At 44.5% G+C, this 18,499-nt stretch overlaps 1 protein-coding gene across 1 annotated transcript in view; it reads left to right on the plus strand.

The window, feature by feature from the left end:
* LOC137321290 (5,6-dihydroxyindole-2-carboxylic acid oxidase-like) overlaps nt 1-18,499 on the plus strand; it is a 36,263-nt gene that overhangs the window by 16,801 nt on the left and 963 nt on the right. Inside the window, exons 4-5 of the mRNA XM_067983656.1 lie at nt 13,322-13,501; nt 16,318-16,464. Coding sequence (XP_067839757.1) covers nt 13,322-13,501; nt 16,318-16,464 — 327 coding nt within the window. The remainder of the gene's footprint in view (nt 1-13,321; nt 13,502-16,317; nt 16,465-18,499) is intronic.

An 18,499-nucleotide genomic window follows, 5' to 3' on the forward strand; every position in this document is an offset into this window, starting at 1 on the left:
GGAATACTCCCAGTGCCATGTGTTAGTGAGTATAGGAACAGTAAGACAAAGCAGTGGCTGGAAAAATGGTGCAGGATCGAGGGCTTCAGTTTCCTGGGGCATTGGGGCCAGTTTTGGAGCAGGAGGGACCTGTACATAGATGGACAGGTTGTACCTCAACAGAGCTGGGACCAATGTCCTTGCAGAGATGACAACTAGTGCTGTTGGGGAGGGTTTAAACTAAATTGTTTGGAGCGGGGGGGAAGGGCACCAGATGAAGCATTAGAGAGGAGAAATAAGGTGCACAGAGGACTGGGATAGACAAAGAGTATTATAATAAAGAGTAGTTCAGAAACAGGAAGGATCAGATAGAGGGGAAATGCGAGGCAGACTAAGATGGATTTGAAGTGCACATGCAGAAATGTACAGAGCGTGATAAATAAGGTTGGTGAGTTGCAGGCACATTACCACATGGGAGTATGATATAGTGGTTCAACCAAGGGGAGGATTAGGTACTTAATATTCCTGGCTATAAAGTATTCAGGAGAAATAGGGAAGGAAAAAAGGGGAGATGGCAGTATTGTTCAAAGATTCTGTTACAGCACTAGAAAGGGATGATGTACTTGAGGGTTCAAAGACAGAATCTATTTGATTAGCTCCTCTGTTGTTCCTTTTTTTCTATTCTGCTGTTTGTAGACTATAGACCACCACATAGTTGGAAGGAGATAGAGGAGCAAATTTGCAGACAAATTTCAGAAAGGTGCAAGAACATTAGAGTAGTGTTAATGGGGGATGGCAATTATTCTAATAGACTGGGAAAATAACAGTGTAAAGGGCAAAGAGGGGGAGGAATTGCTGAAATGTGTTACAAGAGAACTTTATTGATCAGTATGTTTCCAGCCAACAAGGAAGAAAGCAGTGCTGGATCTGGTTCTGGGGAATGAAGTGGGGCAAGTGGAGCATCTTTCTGTGGGGGAGCATTTGGGGAACAGTGATCACAGTATCATTAGGTTTGGAGTAGTTATGGAAAAGGATGAGGAACAATCAAGCATGAAAATATTCATCTGGAGGAGGGCTCATTTCAGGGAGTTGAAAGGGGACCTGGCCCAGGTGGATTGTAATCAAACGTCGCCAGATAACATAGTAAATGAGTAATGGGAGACCTTCAAAGGGGAAATAGTTCAGGTACAGACCAGACACATTCCCATGAGGGGGGAAACAAAGGGCATCCAAAGCTAGAGCTCCCTGGATGAGTAAAGATATAAAGATTAAAATAAAACAGAAAAAGAAAGCTTATAATAAATGTCACGCTCATAATACAGAACTATTATTCAGTCTTGGGGAGCCCCTGCTCCGCTACCCACTTCCCGGTTCCAAAAGATTTGTGTCAACCCCAATTGGTTACGCTGGCGCGTACTTTATTATGAAGAACAGTTTAATACGCAGAGTAAGCAGCAGTTTACAGGATGGAAACTGGAGGTATATTACCTGCTTCCATTCTGGGTAGGACTCACATCTTGACCTTTCGCGATCCTCATGGCCCCCATCCTCTTGGATCCCGCGGATCCTGCCTTTTGCAGACTTCTTTCCTGCTTCCGACATGGGTGTTGGGCTCCTGCCAATACGTCTGTCCTAACAACTGGTCTGCTGCCTCTTGAGGGATCCCTACAAAGATTCTTGGTTGAACTGTGTCTTATACACTGTTTAGCAGGAAGTCCTGTGATCAGCTGACTATCCATCTCAGTCCAGATAGTGAGGCAGTCAGTAGTCCATCAGCATGACAAAAGGATCTCACTTGCCGGCATCAGGCTGACATCGACTTGCTGGGACAATGGGAAGACATTCAACCTCGTTAGGAGGAGATGGGTTAAATGTTCCCTCATCAATATGTTGATTTTGTTAACGACATGGGACAATGGCCAGGTATTCAGCCTCATCAATATGAGATGGGCAGCTTCCCCATTTCCAGTATCTCAAACAATGAGCTGTCTCTACAATGCACACCCCTAGTCTAATCACTTCAAAGAAACTAGACACAATGCTGAGCTCTTCTGTCTCCGTCGCCTTCGCCTCCGCGCCCACTTCTTTGGCTAGGAGTCTTCCCCCTGCACAGCGGACCCTTTCTCCTACCTTCAGAATTCTCATTCCACTTGGACCCCTCCCTCTGGCCTCTTACCCTCTCTTGATCTTTTCATTGCGAACTGCCAGCGTGACACTGGTCGTCTCAATGTCTCTGCTCCCCTCACTCACTCTAACCTCCCTCTGAACTTGCAGCACTCCTTTCTCTCAGGTCCAACCCTGATATTGTCATTAAACCTCCTGACAAGGGCAGCACTGTTGTGTGTTGAACAGACCTCTATCTTGTGGAGGTTGAAGGGCAACTCTCCGACACTTCCTCCTACCTCCCCCGGACCATGATCCCACCGCCGAACATCAAGCCAAAATTTCCCAAACCATCACTGACCTTATCTTCTCTGGCGATCTTCCCCCCGCCCCCCCCCCAACGGCCTCCAACCTCATCGTGCCCCAACCCTGTACAGCCCGCTTCTACCTCCTTCCCAAGATCCACAAACAGGACTGCCCTGGGAGACCCATCGTTTCAGCCTGTTCTTGCCCACCGAACTTATTTCCTCCTACATCGACTCTTTTTCTTCCCTTGTCCAGTCTCTTCAGACCTACAACCATGACTCTTCTGACGCCCTCCGCCAGTTTGAGTTTCCAATTCCCCAGCCCTAACTGTCTCCTTTTCACCATGGACGTCCAGTCCCTCTACACCTCCATCCCCCTCCAGGACGGGCTGCGGGTCCTCCGCTTCTTACTTGAGTGGAGGTCCAACCAGTCCCCATCCATCACCACCCTCCTCCGCCTGGCTGAACTTTTACTTACGTTGAACAACTTCTCCTTTGACTCCACTCACTTCCTCCAAATAAAAGGTGTCGCTATGGGAACCCGTATGGGTCCTAGCTATGCCTGCCTTTTTGTAGGATATGTGGAACATTCCTTGTTCCAGTCCTACTCAGGTCCTCCCTCACCTCCTTTTTCCAGTACATTAATGACTGTATCGGTGCTGCTTCCTGCTCTCGCCCCGAACTGGAAAGCTTCATCAACTTTGCTTCCAATTTCCAACCTTCCCTCATCTTCACATGGTCCATCTCTGGCTCTTCCCTTCCTTTCCTCAACTTCTCTATCTCCATTTCTGGGGATAGGCTGTCAACCAATATCTACTATAAGCCCACTGACTCCCACAGCTACCTTGATTACACTTCCTCCCACCCTGCTTCCTGTAAGGACTCTATTCCCGTCTCCCAGTTTCTCCGTCTCCGTTGCATCTGTTCTGATGATACCACCTTCCACACCAGTGTTTCCTATTTGTCTTCCTATTTCCTCAACCGAGGATTCCCCTCCACTGTAGTTGACAGGGCCCTCGACCGTGTCCGTCTTATTTCCCGTACTTCTGCCTTCACCCCTTCCCCTCCCTCCCAGCACCACGATAGGGTCCCCCTTGTCCTCACCTTCCACCCCACCAGCCTCCACATTCAATGTATCATCCTCTGCCATTTCCACTATCTCCAGCACGATCCCACCACCAAACACATTCCCCTTCCCTTTCAGCATTCTGAAGGGACCACTCCATCCCCGACACCCAGGTCCGCTCTTCCATCACCCCCAACACTCGTTCTCTTCCCCACGGCCCCTTCCCGTGCGAGCACAGGAGATGCAACTCCTGCCCCGTCACCACCTCCCCACTGTCCAGGGTACCAAGCACTCCTTCCTCCACTCTGTCCGCAACCGTGACCCTGACCTGCCGGTCGCTTGCCATTTTAATTCCCTGTCCCACTCCCACTCTGACCTCTCTGTCCTCTGCCTGTTATACTGTTCTAATGAAGCTCAGCGAAAGCTTGAGGAACAGCACCTCATCTTTTTGTTTAGGCACTTTACAATCTTCTGGACTCAACACTGATTTCAATAACTTCAGATCAGAATCGCTGCTCCCATTTTTTTGGACAGCAAGTGCTGGTTATGGTTCTGCTGTTGCCATTCACAGCTACTCCAGACCCATCTTTTGTTTCTTAACCTGTCCCATTATCAGCCTCCATGCCTTGTACCATCATCCCTTTTGCCATTTAATCACTCCTGCCCTCTACTCAATCACAGACCTTCCCTTTTGTTCTTTCCTCCCTCCCCCCCCCTTTCCCTGGCTCTGTATTTGCTTAAAAACTTTAACTCTTTTAACATCTTCCAGTCCTTACAAAAGATCTTTGACCTGAAACGTTGGGCCCAATGTTAGCAGGGCTGCGGGTTCTCGGCGGGGGGGCTATCGGGCGCGTGGGTAACGCGCCCGGTGAAATTAGTCAGTTTCCCGCGCGATTGTAGGATCCAATCCACTAATTGGATCCACTTACCTGCTCCTCCGGGTTCCCCACTGCTGATCTGCGCGTCGGGCGGGCTGCGCATGCACAGTAAGATCTGTCAGCTGGAGGCGCTCTATTTAAAGGGGCAGTCCTCCACTGACAGATGCTGCAACAAATAGCAAAAATTACAGCATGGAGCAGCCCAGGGGGAAGGCTGCTCCCAGTTTAATGATGCCTCACTCCAGGTATCAATACATGGGGTGAGGAGGAGGGGGAGGACAGAGATCTTCCTCCCGGCGTGCGGGAGGAAGCGGCCTGCCTCTGCCACCAGGAAGGCCTGGCTCGAGGTGGCAGAGGAGGTCACCAGCGCAACCAACATATCGCCCACCTGCATACAGTGCAGGCGGCGCTCCAATGACCTCAGTAGGTCAGCCAAAGTGAGTACACGTAGTCTTTCCCCTACACTCCGTCTGCCACATCACTGCCCCCACCCCACATCTCCTTCTGCACTGCCAACACAACTCTGTCACATCACCCCTCATACCCACTCAAACCTCATCATCTTACCTGCACCTACTCACCTCGCCAGTACTCATCCCGCCACTACCACTCAACCCAATCCTCATACAATCTCATGGCTCTATCCCATACTCACCCTCTCGTGCATCTCCCTCACGGCCAGCCTCACTCAACCTGCCACCACCTGTGCTGCAGCCACAGGGCATGCATCACATATGTGCAGTAGGCAGCGTAAGGCAAACGTGTCGTGAGCATGAAGGGGATGCACAAGGGTGTCTGAGGGTTTGTCATGGGTGTTACTTATATTGAATTTCTGACCAACTCACATTACATATTATATTGGCACCACTACTGCTACGTCTTCGCGAATCCTGTGTGGTTTGTGCAATAATGCCCTCTCCTGAGGATCACTGAGGACCCACAACTGATGCCACCCATTGTGTCACTGCAGAGTGGTTGTAGGTGCATTTGCAGGGCTCTTTTGTGCAGACGACTGAGAGACATCGGCAATGTCCCCGGTTGCACCCTAGAAGGATGCGGAGGAGAGGTTGTTGAGGGCAGTGGTGACTTTGACAGCGACAGGTAAGAAGATGGTGCTCGAGCCAGCCAGGAGCAGCTCGGCATGAAAGGGGCTGCAGATGTCCACGACTACATGTCGAGTGACTCTGAGCCTCCGTGTGCACTGCTGCTCAGAGAGGTCCAGGAAGCTGAGCCTCGGTCTGTGGACCCTGTGGCAAGGGTAGTGCCCTCTGCGACGCATCTCTCTCTGCCGTTGCTCTCCCTCCTGCTGTACAGGTGGATGTGTCACAGCACTCTGTTGTGGAGCTCCACGTGTCAGAGGTGGACGGCGTGGATGGCGAGGCTAATGATGCTGTTCGCCCTCCGAGGAGGTCATGACTGCAGCTACGGCGGCCCCCATCCGCAAGATGTACATCTGAGGGGGTCCGCAAGGTAGGTACATGTCTCTGGACCCCGGGGTAACTGTGCAGGTTGGTGACTTTGACTATCAGGAGGAGGGTGGTGGAGGCCAAACTTTGTCCCAAGTGACAGAGTGGCCTCCTGCAATGAGTGAGGGTCCCCCCCCCCACCTGTCAAATGGACCTTTGCAGCTGCCAGAGGCTGACAGCTGCAACACGTCCATTTGAACTGGGAGTGTTTCCCCCAGTGTGGGAAACAGTCCCAGTTTGCTCTAAAATCCCACATAATCCTTTAATCAGGTCAGTTAATGACCTGAAATACCTAAATAAATACCTTCAAGTGGAACCCCGCTGGCTTTAATTGCCTGCGGGATTCCCACCAGCGGGGGCTGTGCGCGCACGTCAGCGGGGAACCCGGAAGTGCGCGGGTTCAAGGCAGGCTCCGGTACCGCGCCGGGATTTCCCGATTTTCGGAGCCCCCCCGCCAGGAACGCACCCGATAGCGGGTGCTAAAATGTCGCCCTAACTCTGTTTCTTTTGCCACAAATGCTACCTCACTTGCTGAACTTTTCCAGCATTTTCTGTTTTTATTATGGAGTGCCTGCAACAGTTTCTAACACAGCCCCAAGTTATAGGCTTATGATTTATACAGCATGTGGTTACAGTTAATTGTATTTCATGGTACATGCAGTGCGTAAAACCAATTCTTTGATATTTATTATACACACCTGCATAATGTAACAAAGTACAGAGGAGAACTGAAAAAGGAAATAAGAGGGGCAAAGAGTGTATGAGAATAGATTAGCGCGTAACATAAAAGAGAACCCAAAAGTCATTTATGAACATATAAATATTAAAAAGGTAGTCAAAGGAAGGGTGGGATCGATTAGGGACAAAAAAGGAGATCTTCTGGTGGAGGCAGAGGGTATGGCTGCGGTACTAAATGAATACTTTGCATCTACACTAAAGAAGAGGATGCTGCCAATGTTACAGTAAAGGAGGGGGTAGTAGCGATATTGGATAGGATAAAAATAGATAAAGAGGAGGTATTTAGGTTTGGCAGCGTTCAAAGCAGAAGAGTCACCCGGTCCAGATGGGATGCATCCTAGGTAGCTGAAGGTGGAGATAATGGAGGCTCTGGCCACAATCTTCCAATCCTCCTTAGATGTGGAAGTGGTGCCAGAGGACTGGAGGATTGCAAATGTTATACCCCTGTTCAAAAAAGGGGAGAGGGATGATCCTGGCAATTACAGGCCAGTCAGTCTAATGTCGTTGGTGGGGAAATTTTTAGAGACAATAATCCGAGACAAAATTATTGGCCACTTGGAAAAATATGGGTTAATAAATGACAGCCAGCACAGATTTGTTAAAGGCAAATTGTGTTTGTTTGACTAACTTGATTGTGTTGTTTGATGTAATAACAGAGGTTTGATGAAGGTGGTGTGGTTGATGTGTTTATGAACTTTAAAAAGAGTTTGATAAAGTACCATATGGTAGACTTACTGGCAAAATGAAGCCCATGTGATTAAAGTGGCAGTGGATAGGAAATTTGCTAAGGGACAGAAAGCACAGAGTAGTGGTCAACGGTTTTTTTTCAGACTGGAGGGAAATATACAATGATGTTCCCCAGGCGTTGGTATTAGGACTGATGCTCTTTTTGATATCTATTAATAAGCTGGACTTGGGTATACAGGGCATAATTTAAAAGTTTACCAATGACACTAAAATGGCAGGGGGATGGGAACCTGAGCAGGGAGACAGAGGAGGGGGAAACAAGGATAGAAACAAAAGGCAGAAAGGGAAGAAGCAATAGTGGAAGGCAGAGAAAACACATAGGGCCAATGTGCAAAATAATACTAAGATGACTAGCAATCTTAAAAAGACAAGTCTAAAGGCATTGTGTCTTAATGCGCGGAGCATTCGCAATAAGGTAGATGAATTAACAGCGCAGATAGATATTAACGGTTATGATATAGTTGAGATTACGGAGACATGGCTGCAGGGTGACCAAGGATGGGAACTGAACATGCAGGGGTATTCAATATTTAGGAAGGACAGGCAAAAAGGGAAAGGAGGTAGGGTAGCGGTTAGTAAAGGAGGAAATCAATGCTATAGTGAGGAAGGATATTGGCTCGGAAAATCACGATGTGGAATCTGTATGGGTGGAGCTAAAAAACACCAAGGGGCAGAAAATGTTGGTGGGGGTTGTCTATAGGCCCCCAAACAGTAGTGGAGATGTAGGGGAGGGCATTAAACAGGAAATTAGAGATGGATGCAAGAAGGTTATAACTATAATCATGGGTGGCTTTAATCTACATATAGATTGGTCAAACCAAATTAGCAATAATACTGTGGGGGAGGAATTCCTGGAGTGTGTACGTGATTGTTTTCTGGACCAATATTTGAGGAACCAACTAGAGAACAGGCGATCCTGGTTTGGGTATTGTGCATGAGAAAGGATTAATTAACAATCTTGTGTGGGGTCCCTTAGGGAAGAGCGACCATAACGGGATAGGATTCCTCATTAAGATGGAGAGCGAAGTAGTTGAATCCGAAACTAGGGTCCTGAATCTAAATAAAGGAAATTACAAAAGTATATGGTGTGATTTGGCTAGGATAGATTGGGGAACTTTACTAAAAGGGATGACGGTGGATAGGCAATGGCTAATATTTAAAGAACGTGTGCCGGAATTACAACAATTATTCATTCCTGTCTGGCGCAAAAATAAAACAGGAAAGGTGGCTCAACCGTGGCTTACAAAAGAAATTAGGGCTAGTATTAGATCCAAAGAGGAGACACGTAAAATTGCCAGAAAATGCAGCAAGCCTGGGGATTGGGAGCAGTTTAGAATTCAGCAAAGGAGAACAGAGATTTTTCCCCTCTTAATCAGAGTATGAGAGTAAACTAGCAGGGAACATAAAACTGTAAAAGCTTCTATAACTATGTCAAGAGAAAAAGATTAGTAAAGACAAATGTAGGTCCCTTACAGTCAGAAATGGGGGAAATTATAATGAGGAACAAAGAAAAGGCAGAACAATTAAACACATACTTTGGTTCTGTCTTCACAAAGGAGGATACAAATAACCTCCTGGAAATGTTTGGGAATCAAGGGTCTAGTGAGGGAGGAACTGAAAGAAATCAGTATCAGTAAAAAAAAATAATGCTAGGGAAATTAACGGGGCTAAAGGCTGACAAATCCCCAGGGCCTGATAATCTACATCCCAGAGTACTAAAGGAATTGGCCCTGGAAATAGTGGATGCATTGGTGGTCATCTTCCCAAATTCTATAGACTCTGGAACAGTTCCTAAAGATTGGAGAGTGGCAAATGTAACCCCACTATTTATTTAAAAAAGGAGGGAGGAAAAAAAACAGGGAATTACAGACCAGTTAGTCTAACATCAGTAGTGGGGAAAATTCTAGAGTCTATTATAAAGGATGTGATAACAGAACAATTGGAAGGCATTAACGGGATTGGACAAAGTCAGCATGGGTTTACGAAAGGGAAACCATGCTTAACAAATCTACTGGAGTTTTTTGAGGATGTAACTAGTAGAATAGGATATGGGAGAACCAGTGGATGTGGTGTACTTGGATTTTCAGAAGGCTTTTGATAAGGTCCCACACAAGAGGTTAGTGTGCAAAATTAAAGCACATGGGATTGGGGGGGAATATACTGGCATGGATTGAGAAATGGTTGACCGACAGGAAAGAGTAGCAATAAACGGGTCTTTTTCCAGGTGGCAGGCAGTGACTAGTGGGGTACTGCAGGAATCGGTGCTTGGGCCCCAGCTATTCACAATATATATCAATGATTTGGATGAGGGAACGGAATGTAACATTTCCAGGAAAAGGGGAGGTGCAACGAGACCTGGGTGTCCTTGTACACCAGTCGCTGAAAGCAAGCATTCAGGTGCAGCAAGCAATTAAGAAGGCGAATGGTATGTTGGCGTTCATTGCAAGAGGATTTGAGTACAGGAACAGGGATGTCTTCCTGCAGTTGTACAGGGTCTTGGTGAGACCACATCTGGAGTATTGTGTGCAGTTTTGGTCTCCTTATCTGAGGAAGGATGTCCTTGCCATGGAGGGAGTGCAACGAACGTTTACCAGACTGATTCCTGGGATGGCAAGACTATCGTATGAAGAGCAATTTGGTCGACTAGGCCTATATTCATCAGAGTTTAGAAGAATGAGAGGTCATTTCATTGAAACATATAAAATTCTAACAGGACTAGATGCAGGGAGGATGTTCCCGATGGATGGGGAATCCAGAACCAGGGGTCACAGTCTCAGGATACGGGGTATGCCATTTAGAACCGAGATGAGGAGAAACTTCTTCACTCAGAGGGTGGTGAACCTGTGGAATTCTCTACCACAGAAGGCAGTGGAGGCCAAGTCATCAGATGTATTCAAGGAGGAGAAAGATTTTTTTTATATATGCTAAAGGGATCAAGGGATATGGGGAAAAAGTGGGAACAAGGTACTGAGTTAGACGATCAGCCATGATCATTTTGAATGGCGGAGCCGACCCAAAGGGCCAAATGGCCTACTCTTGCTCCTATTTTCTATGTTTCTAAACTCTGAATTGTAGTAAACAGTGAGGAGGATAGTAACTATGATTTATACCAATGAGTGCTAATTGTATTCAGGTAATAGGTATCAATTGGGGACTCTATCCTTTTTATAGGAGAGCTTATCAAGGGTGTGGGTGGTGTGTAAGGGGCATGTCTGTGAATAAAGGCTTGGAAACGACCAAAGACCAGGCTCGAGTATTCTATGCTTCACCACATGGCTATCCAATTCTAACAGTAACAGCCTTCAGGAGGAAATAGACAAGACTGGTGAAATGGGCAGACACATGGCAAATGAAATTTAAGGCAGAGAAGTGTGAAGTGATCCATTTTGGTAGGAAGAATGAGGAGAAGCAATATAAAGTAAATAATTTTAATGGAAGTGCAGGAACAAAGAGGCTTGGGGGTGTACATACACAAATCTTTGAAGGTGACAGGACAAGTTGAGAAGGCTTTTTTTTTAAAAAAAGCTTATGGGATCCTGGGCTCTATTAATAGAGGCATAGAGTACAAAAGCAAGGAGGTTATGCTATAAATCACCTTTATAAATCATTGGTTAGTCCCCAGCTGGAGTATTGTGTCCAATTCTGGGCACCACTCCTTAGGAAAGATGTCAAGGTCTTACAAAGTGTGCAGAGTGTTAATTGTATCCATGTGATTATATCAATTAGTGTTAATTGTATTCAGGTGGTGTGTATCAATTGCAAATTCTCTATCCATTTATAAGAGAGCTGATCTAGGGTGTGGTGTGGTTGTAATGTGGAGCTCTGTGAATAAAGGCTTGGAAGCAACTGAAGACCAGGCTCTTGTATTCTATCCTTCACCACCCGGTGATCCAGTTTATGACAGAGGCAATTTACCAGAACGGTACCAGGGATACAGGACTTCAGTTATGTGGAGAGACTAGAGAAGCTGAGGTTGTTCCCCTTAGAGCAGAGAAGGTTGAGAGGAGATGTGATAGAGGTGTTCAAAATTATGAAGGGTTTTGATAGAGTAAATAAGGAGAAACTATTTCTAGTGGCCGAAGGATCGGTAACCAGAGGACACAGATTTAAATTCAGAGGCAAGATGAAGAGAATTTTTTTCACGCAGCGAGTTGTTATGATCTGGAATGCACTGCCTGAAAAGGTGATGGTAGCAGATTCAATAATAATTTGAAAAGGGAATTGGATAAATACTTGAAGGGGAAAAATTTGCAGGGTTATGGGGAAAGGGCAGGGGAGTGGGACTAATTGGATAGCTGTTTCAAAGAGCCAGCACAGGCACAATGGGCCAATTGGCCACCTCCTGTGCTGTATGATTTTATGATTTCCCAAAAATATTATTGTAAGGTTTAATTTCACATGTATTGGATTGTTAGCTTTAAAGTTTGTGTTCTGGCGTGAACTGGATTTTTCAAACCATGAAATTACAAAAACGCCCTTAATGAGGTTTTATTTTTATATATTGAGAGGGGACTCTATTTTTCAACAGTCAGCTGGTTCTTAAAAAAAAGAGCATAAACAAAATAGAAGTGTAAAAGGGTCACGGAAAGTTGTTCAACTGTATAGATTAAACACTTCATTCCATTCTTTCCACTGAATAACTGTGAAGTTGTGTTGTGAATTAAATTATTGATTTTTAAAGAAAGCTTCAAATAAGGGGTTTTGTAAGTGGTTCTACCACAATAAATGGCCATCAATGCTTAAAGAAATGGAAAGAAAAATGGGTAGGGGCGTATAATGGGCAGCTCATCAATTTCCAGTTTTCCACCCACGCCCAAAGTAAAAATTGTGGCTAAGATTTTATTTTTGTTCTGCCTATGCCCATAGTCTGCAACTATGGGCAACTGGGAGCACCCATTCTAGACTGGAAGGAAATACATTTAATGAGCAACAAAATGCTTGCAGTACTTCCTGACAAAACTGAATGTTTGTTTAATTCCCGTGCATCTCAACATTCATGCATCCTGTTATTTTTATTATAAAACTTATAACATTACTTGGAACTGAAAATGTCTTCAAGACTCTCAACTTCTAAGTATAGGGAGCCCAATTGCAAAGTTATACAATGCAGCAGCGCAGAGCTCCTAGTGCTAACGTAAACAAGATAAATGATAATGATGCTTTCTGCTTGGTAATTAATTTACTAACCAATGTATGGGATTAATTAGATGTGACATGTTCTCATTTTTTATTGTGCAGATTGGTACCTGAGCCCTAATATTTAAAGACTATAAAGTATAGTTTGAGAAAATGGTCATTTGGCCCCTCCAATATGTTTCTTTCATATAGAATTTGCACAGTCTGCAAACCTGCCGAACACATTTGAGATCTTGAACGAGCTGACTAACCACGGGCCAAAGCTCTGAAAATTCTCTTTGACCTTTAAAGAATATCTCATAAAACACATTAGTCAACCATCACCATTTGCATTCCTCAAAAGACGCATCAATTGTCCTGTACCAGAAACGATCACAGGGCATGTGATCATTTGCATTTATTCTTATAAGTTTCAATCCTGTTCCTAAAGAAGTTTATCCAGCTCTCTTCGTCAAAAGGGAGCTGCTTCTGATAGCATTAGCTGCTTGTGCTCAGAGTCTATTCCATATATTCTCACATCCACTTCACCTGGAAGGTGAGAGGGGGATATGAGGGTAAATTATAGTCTGATCATTGTGTTTTCTCCTACTTGTTTTCCCTACCCCCACCCCAGCTAAATAATTGTTTTACATTAAGAACTTGTTCCCTGGGAATTGTAGTCTGCTTTGGGATGATCATAGCCCACTGCTCCTTATTGCCTATTGGAGCCCATGTTTAAGGTTCTATTATATACAATCCTTTAGACATGAATCTGTGAATAAACTAAACCTAGAGATGAGGTTTCTCTATTTGATGTCAAACTTCTCCAATACCAGGTCTCCTGTGTAAGGTTGGAATGATCTGAAATATGCAGTCGTCGTAAACCTTTTCTGTATTTTGAACTGTTTGTGGTCTGTCTTCTAGGTTATAGTGATCCTTCAGGAAGGTATGATCCAGCAGTTCGCAGTTTGCATAATCTGGCACATTTATTTCTTAATGGAACTGGTGGGCAAACCCACTTGTCCCCAAATGACCCTATCTTTGTGTTGTTGCATACATTTACTGATGCAATATTTGATGAGTGGTTGAAGAGGAGTAATGCAGGTAATATAACACAATCTAATTTTAATGTTTGCTCGATTTTTTTTTTTGCTGTATATCTATTTGCACAGACTTCAAGTAGAGCTTGGACGTAGTTATGAGCATATGTTAAATCCGATTTTAATGTAATTTCAGCATTAAACTTTGTGATAACTTTTATGTGCAAGTCAGCACACTTGTTCCTCCATGTCCTGCTTGACCAGATCATAACACTTCTGCCCTTTAGCCATCTCCTGTTCTCCAGTCGAGCACTCAACATGTCATTTTATTTCTTTTCCTGTGGTTGTGTTGTTTTTTCCTTCTCCTTGTCCCGTTCCTTTTTAAATGCTGTTCTTCTATAATATCTTTCAGTTCTGAGAAAGGATCCATACCCAAAAAATCTTGGTCCTGAATTTACTGTGAAAATAACGGAGAGACTCACAGCGCTCACCAGTAATTATGTGTAAATCAAACAGCAACTTATGGCGAGCACACATGCGCAGTTAAATGCGAAAATCTGGAAGTTGCTCCTGAGATGTGTTGCCCCTCCATCAGCTTCATGAAAACGGCATCTCGCCCTCTGACTCACCATGCAAATACATTGAACGGCATGAAGTTCCTGTACTTACGTGGTAGATACAAACTAAACGCGACACAAAAAGTTAGGGCTTGTCCATTCCAGTCTAGGAAACCCTTCTAATGGCGTGATAAGAATTACTGCCAAACAACCTCTCTGGCACTGAAAATTAACTTTTATGTGTGGCGTCTCGTTCTTTTAATTGTTGTTGGAGTTTTTTTTATATTTAAATACTTTTTTTACTTTTACTTCCTGTCTTTTTTTCTCTGTCTCTTTCTTTCCCTCTATTTCCCCAGGCCCGGACGAAATGTATCCCAGGCTACTGTGTGAGGCAAAGGAGGAGATTGCGGGGGCTCTAACACATATATTCAGAACCTCTCTGGCCACAGGGGATGTGCCAGAGGACAGGAGAACCGCTAATGTAGTACCATTATTCAAGAAGGGGAGTAGGGAAAAACCGGGGAACTACAGGCCAGTGAGCCTAACATCAGTGGTAGGAAAATTATTGGAAAAAATTCTGAAGGACAAAATTAGTCTCCACTTGGAGAAGCAAGGATTAATCAGGGATAGTCAACATGGCTTTGTCAAGGGAAGATCATGTCTGACTAATTTGATTGAATTTTTTGAGGGGGTGACTAGGCGTGTGGATGAGGGTAACACAGTGGATGTGGTATACATGGATTTCAGTAAGGCCTTTGATAAAGTCCCGCACAGGAGACTGGTCAAGAAGGTACGAGCCCATGGAATCCAGGGTGCCTTGGCACTTTGGATACAAAACTGGCTTAGTGGCAGAAGGCAGAGGGTGATGGTCGAAGGTTGTTTTTGTGACTGGAAGCCTGTGGCCAGTGGGGTACCACAGGGATCGGTGCTGGGTCCCTTGCTGTTTGTGGTCTACATTAACGACTTGGATATGAATGTAAAAGGTATGATCAGTAAGTTTGCTGATGATACAAAAATTGGTAGGGTGGTAAATAGCGAGGAGGATAGCCTCAGTCTGCAGGACGATATAGATGGGATGGTCAGATGGGCGGAACAGTGGCAAATGGAATTTAACCCGGAAAAGTGCGAGGTGATGCACTTTGGAGGGACTAACAAGGCAAGGGAATACACAGTGAATGGGAGGACCCTAGGCAAGACAGAGGGTCAGAGAGATCTTGGTGTGCAAGTTCACAGATCCCTGAAGGCGGCGGAACAGGTAGATAAGGTGGTAAAGAAGGCATATGGGATACTTGCCTTTATTAGCCGAGACATAGAATATAAGAGCAAGGAGGTTATGATGGAGCTGTATAAAACACTGGTTAGGCCACAGCTGGATTACTGTGTGCAGTTCTGGTCGCCACACGACAGGAAGGATGTGATCGCTTTGGAGAGGGTTCAGAGGAGATTCACCAGGATGTTACCAGGGCTGGAGCGCTTCAGCTATGAAGAGAGACTGGGAAGATTGGGTTTGTTTTCCTTGGAGCAGAGGAGACTGAGGGGGGACATGATTGAGGTGTACAAAATTATGAGGGGCACAGATAGGATGGATACTAAGGAGCTTTTTCCCTTCGTTGAGGGTTCTATAACAAGGGGGCATAGATTCAAGGTAAAAGGCGGGAGGTTTAGAGGGGATTTGAGAAAGAACTTTTTCACCCAGAGGGTGGTTGGAGTCTGGAACTCACTGCCTGAAAGGGTTGTGGAGGCAGGAACCCTCACAACATTCAAGAAGCATTTGGATGAGCACTTGAAATGCCATAGCATACAAGGCTACGGACCAAATGCTGGAATATGGGATTAGATTAGACAGGGCTTGATGGCCGGCGCGGACACGATGGGCCGAAGGGCCTCTATCCGTGCTGTATAACTCTATGACTATGACTCTATTTCACTTTCTGTACCTGATTTAACATTGAATTCACTATTCTAACTTAAACTTCCTGGTTCAGACTCTGCACTGCTCATTAATGATTCTTCAATCTGATTTAGTTAGGGAGATGCACAGTTATTTGCCCTGTTCACACAGATCCCAGATGCCTTGTAGAGAGCGCTGTGCTGTTTGGATCTCTAATTTGCTGTAACTTCCAATGCAAAAGTTCATGGACAGAAAATTCTGGCCCCTTATCTGTTCTCTCCTGGTCCGTTGGGTGTTTCTAACATTTTTTGTTTGATTTCCAGCATCTGCAGTATTTTGCTTTTTGGCAATACAATAAAATATTGCTGTCCACTGCACCTAGTTTGTGCCTTGCTGCTGATTAAACCACTTTATTCTCCTCCCTTTTTTCAGATTTATCTATCTTTCCATTTGAAAATGCTCCCATAGGACATAACCGAGGGTACAATATGGTTCCCTTTTGGCCTCCTGTAACCAATGTAGAAATGTTTTTGACAGCACCTGAAAACCTTGGCTACACCTATGAAGTTCAATGGCCAAGTAAGTTCATTGTGAAATGATCTACTTACTTTCTATTATTGGGAGGGGAGGGGGGGAGCTGGGGGAGGAGGAACAATCTTGAGCATCTAGCTTATAAAATTTCTAATAATTTGTACAGTTTTTGTCCAGGCCTAACCTTTTTAAAAACTGGAGCTGCAATGCCTCTGTCTAGATATGTACACTTGAAAGATTTCTTTATTTTTTTAAAAAATGCCCCTATCCCCTTCATAGTTCTACTATTTATCACCTTAATGCCTTTTTATATTGGTTTGATGTAAAATCTAAAAATGTACAGAAGCCAATACAATTAGAATGATAAAAAGGTTACAACACAGAAGGAGGCCATTCGGCCCATCGAGTCCGCGCCAGCTCTATGCATGAGCAATCCAGCTAGTCCCACTCCCCTGCCCTTTCCCCATAGCCCTGCAATTTTTTTCCTTTCAAGTACTTATCCAGTTCCCTTTTTTGAAGGTCATGATTGAATCTGCCTCCACCACCCCCTCGGGCAGTGCATTCCAGATCCTAACCACTTGCTGTGTAAAAAAGTTTTTCCTCATATCACCTTTGGTTCTTTTGCCAACCACCTTAAATCTATGCTCTTTGATTCTTGACCCTTCCACCAATGGGAACAATTTCTCTCTCTACTCTGTCTAAACCCTTCATGATTTTGAATACCTCTATCAAATCTCCTCGCAACCGTCTCTGTTCCAAAGAGAACAACCCCAGCTTCTCCAGTCTATCCACGTAACTAAAGTTCCTCATCCCTGGAATCATTCTAGTAAATCTCTTTTGCACCCTCTTAAGGCCTTCACATCTTTCCTAAAGTGCAGTGCCCAGAACTGGACACAATACTCCAGTTGTGTCCAAATCAGTGTTTTATAAAGGTTCATTGTGACTTCCACACTTATGTACTCTACGCCTCTATTTATAAAGCCCAGGATCCTGTATGCTTTTTTAACCGCTTTCTCAATCTGCCCTGCCACCTTCAAAGATTTGTCACATATCTCCCGGTCTCTCTGTTCCTGTACCCCTTTTAGAGTTGTGCCCTCAAGTTTATATTGCCTCTCCTCGTTCTCCCTACCGAAATGTATCACTTCGCATCGTTCTGCGTTAAATTTCATCTGCCACGTGTCTGCCCATTCCACCAGCCTGTCTATATCCTCTTGAAATCTATCACTATCCTCCTCACTGTTTACTACCTTTTCAAGTTTTGTGTCAGGTTGATTAGTGCAGGTTAATAGAATTCAATACTTGGCACCACTGTTTTAAGATGGAGAACCAGATTAAGCGGATCACCAGTAAATGGGGATAATGAGGAATGGTACTTTTTTATTCAAAGGGAAATTGTATCTACTTTTCCAGAACTGTTTTCTAATCTGTTTTGAAGTGTCTAGTTGGTTTAAATTAATCAGCAGAATTTAGTTTCACATTGGCTGTACTGCATATCATTCCCCACCTGAGACAATGACCAAGCAACCTGTTCTCACCCTTCGACTAATGATACACTGCAGCTAGCACTAGAAAGTATACAATAGTGGGGTATATTAACTTGTCTTAACTATGAAGTACTCCCATCAGAAATTCACTCAAGAGAATTGCAGGGGTGAATTTATATCCCAAAACGCCTCAGTTTAGCGGCAATCTATCAGTGCATTGTGGCAATGTTCAACCTTAATTCGGAGTACTAAACATTGCTGTTGTGTTTTTTTGGAAAACAATTACTTTTTGCTCACCCGTGTCAATTTTGAAGGATTTTTATCTTCAAGGATGATGAGTAATGTTGAACAGGCTTATTAAGCAGTTTCTATTCTCAGTAAAAAATCATTCTGGCTTTCAGGCTCAGAGTTATCTTTCTGTCACCAAGCAGAGTTTGTTAAATGATCAAATATTATCAACTGATGTAATCTTAAATATATTTAGCATGTTGAATTAAAATACCAGTTAATAATCTGGTAATATGTTGTGGGGGTGGGGGGGGGGCAGGAGGAGGAAGAATCTCTTGGTTGATTTGAGTGAGTAACCTGCTCTCAGGCCC

Source organism: Heptranchias perlo, chromosome 4, assembly GCF_035084215.1.
Source record: "Heptranchias perlo isolate sHepPer1 chromosome 4, sHepPer1.hap1, whole genome shotgun sequence".
NCBI lineage: Eukaryota > Metazoa > Chordata > Chondrichthyes > Hexanchiformes > Hexanchidae > Heptranchias > Heptranchias perlo.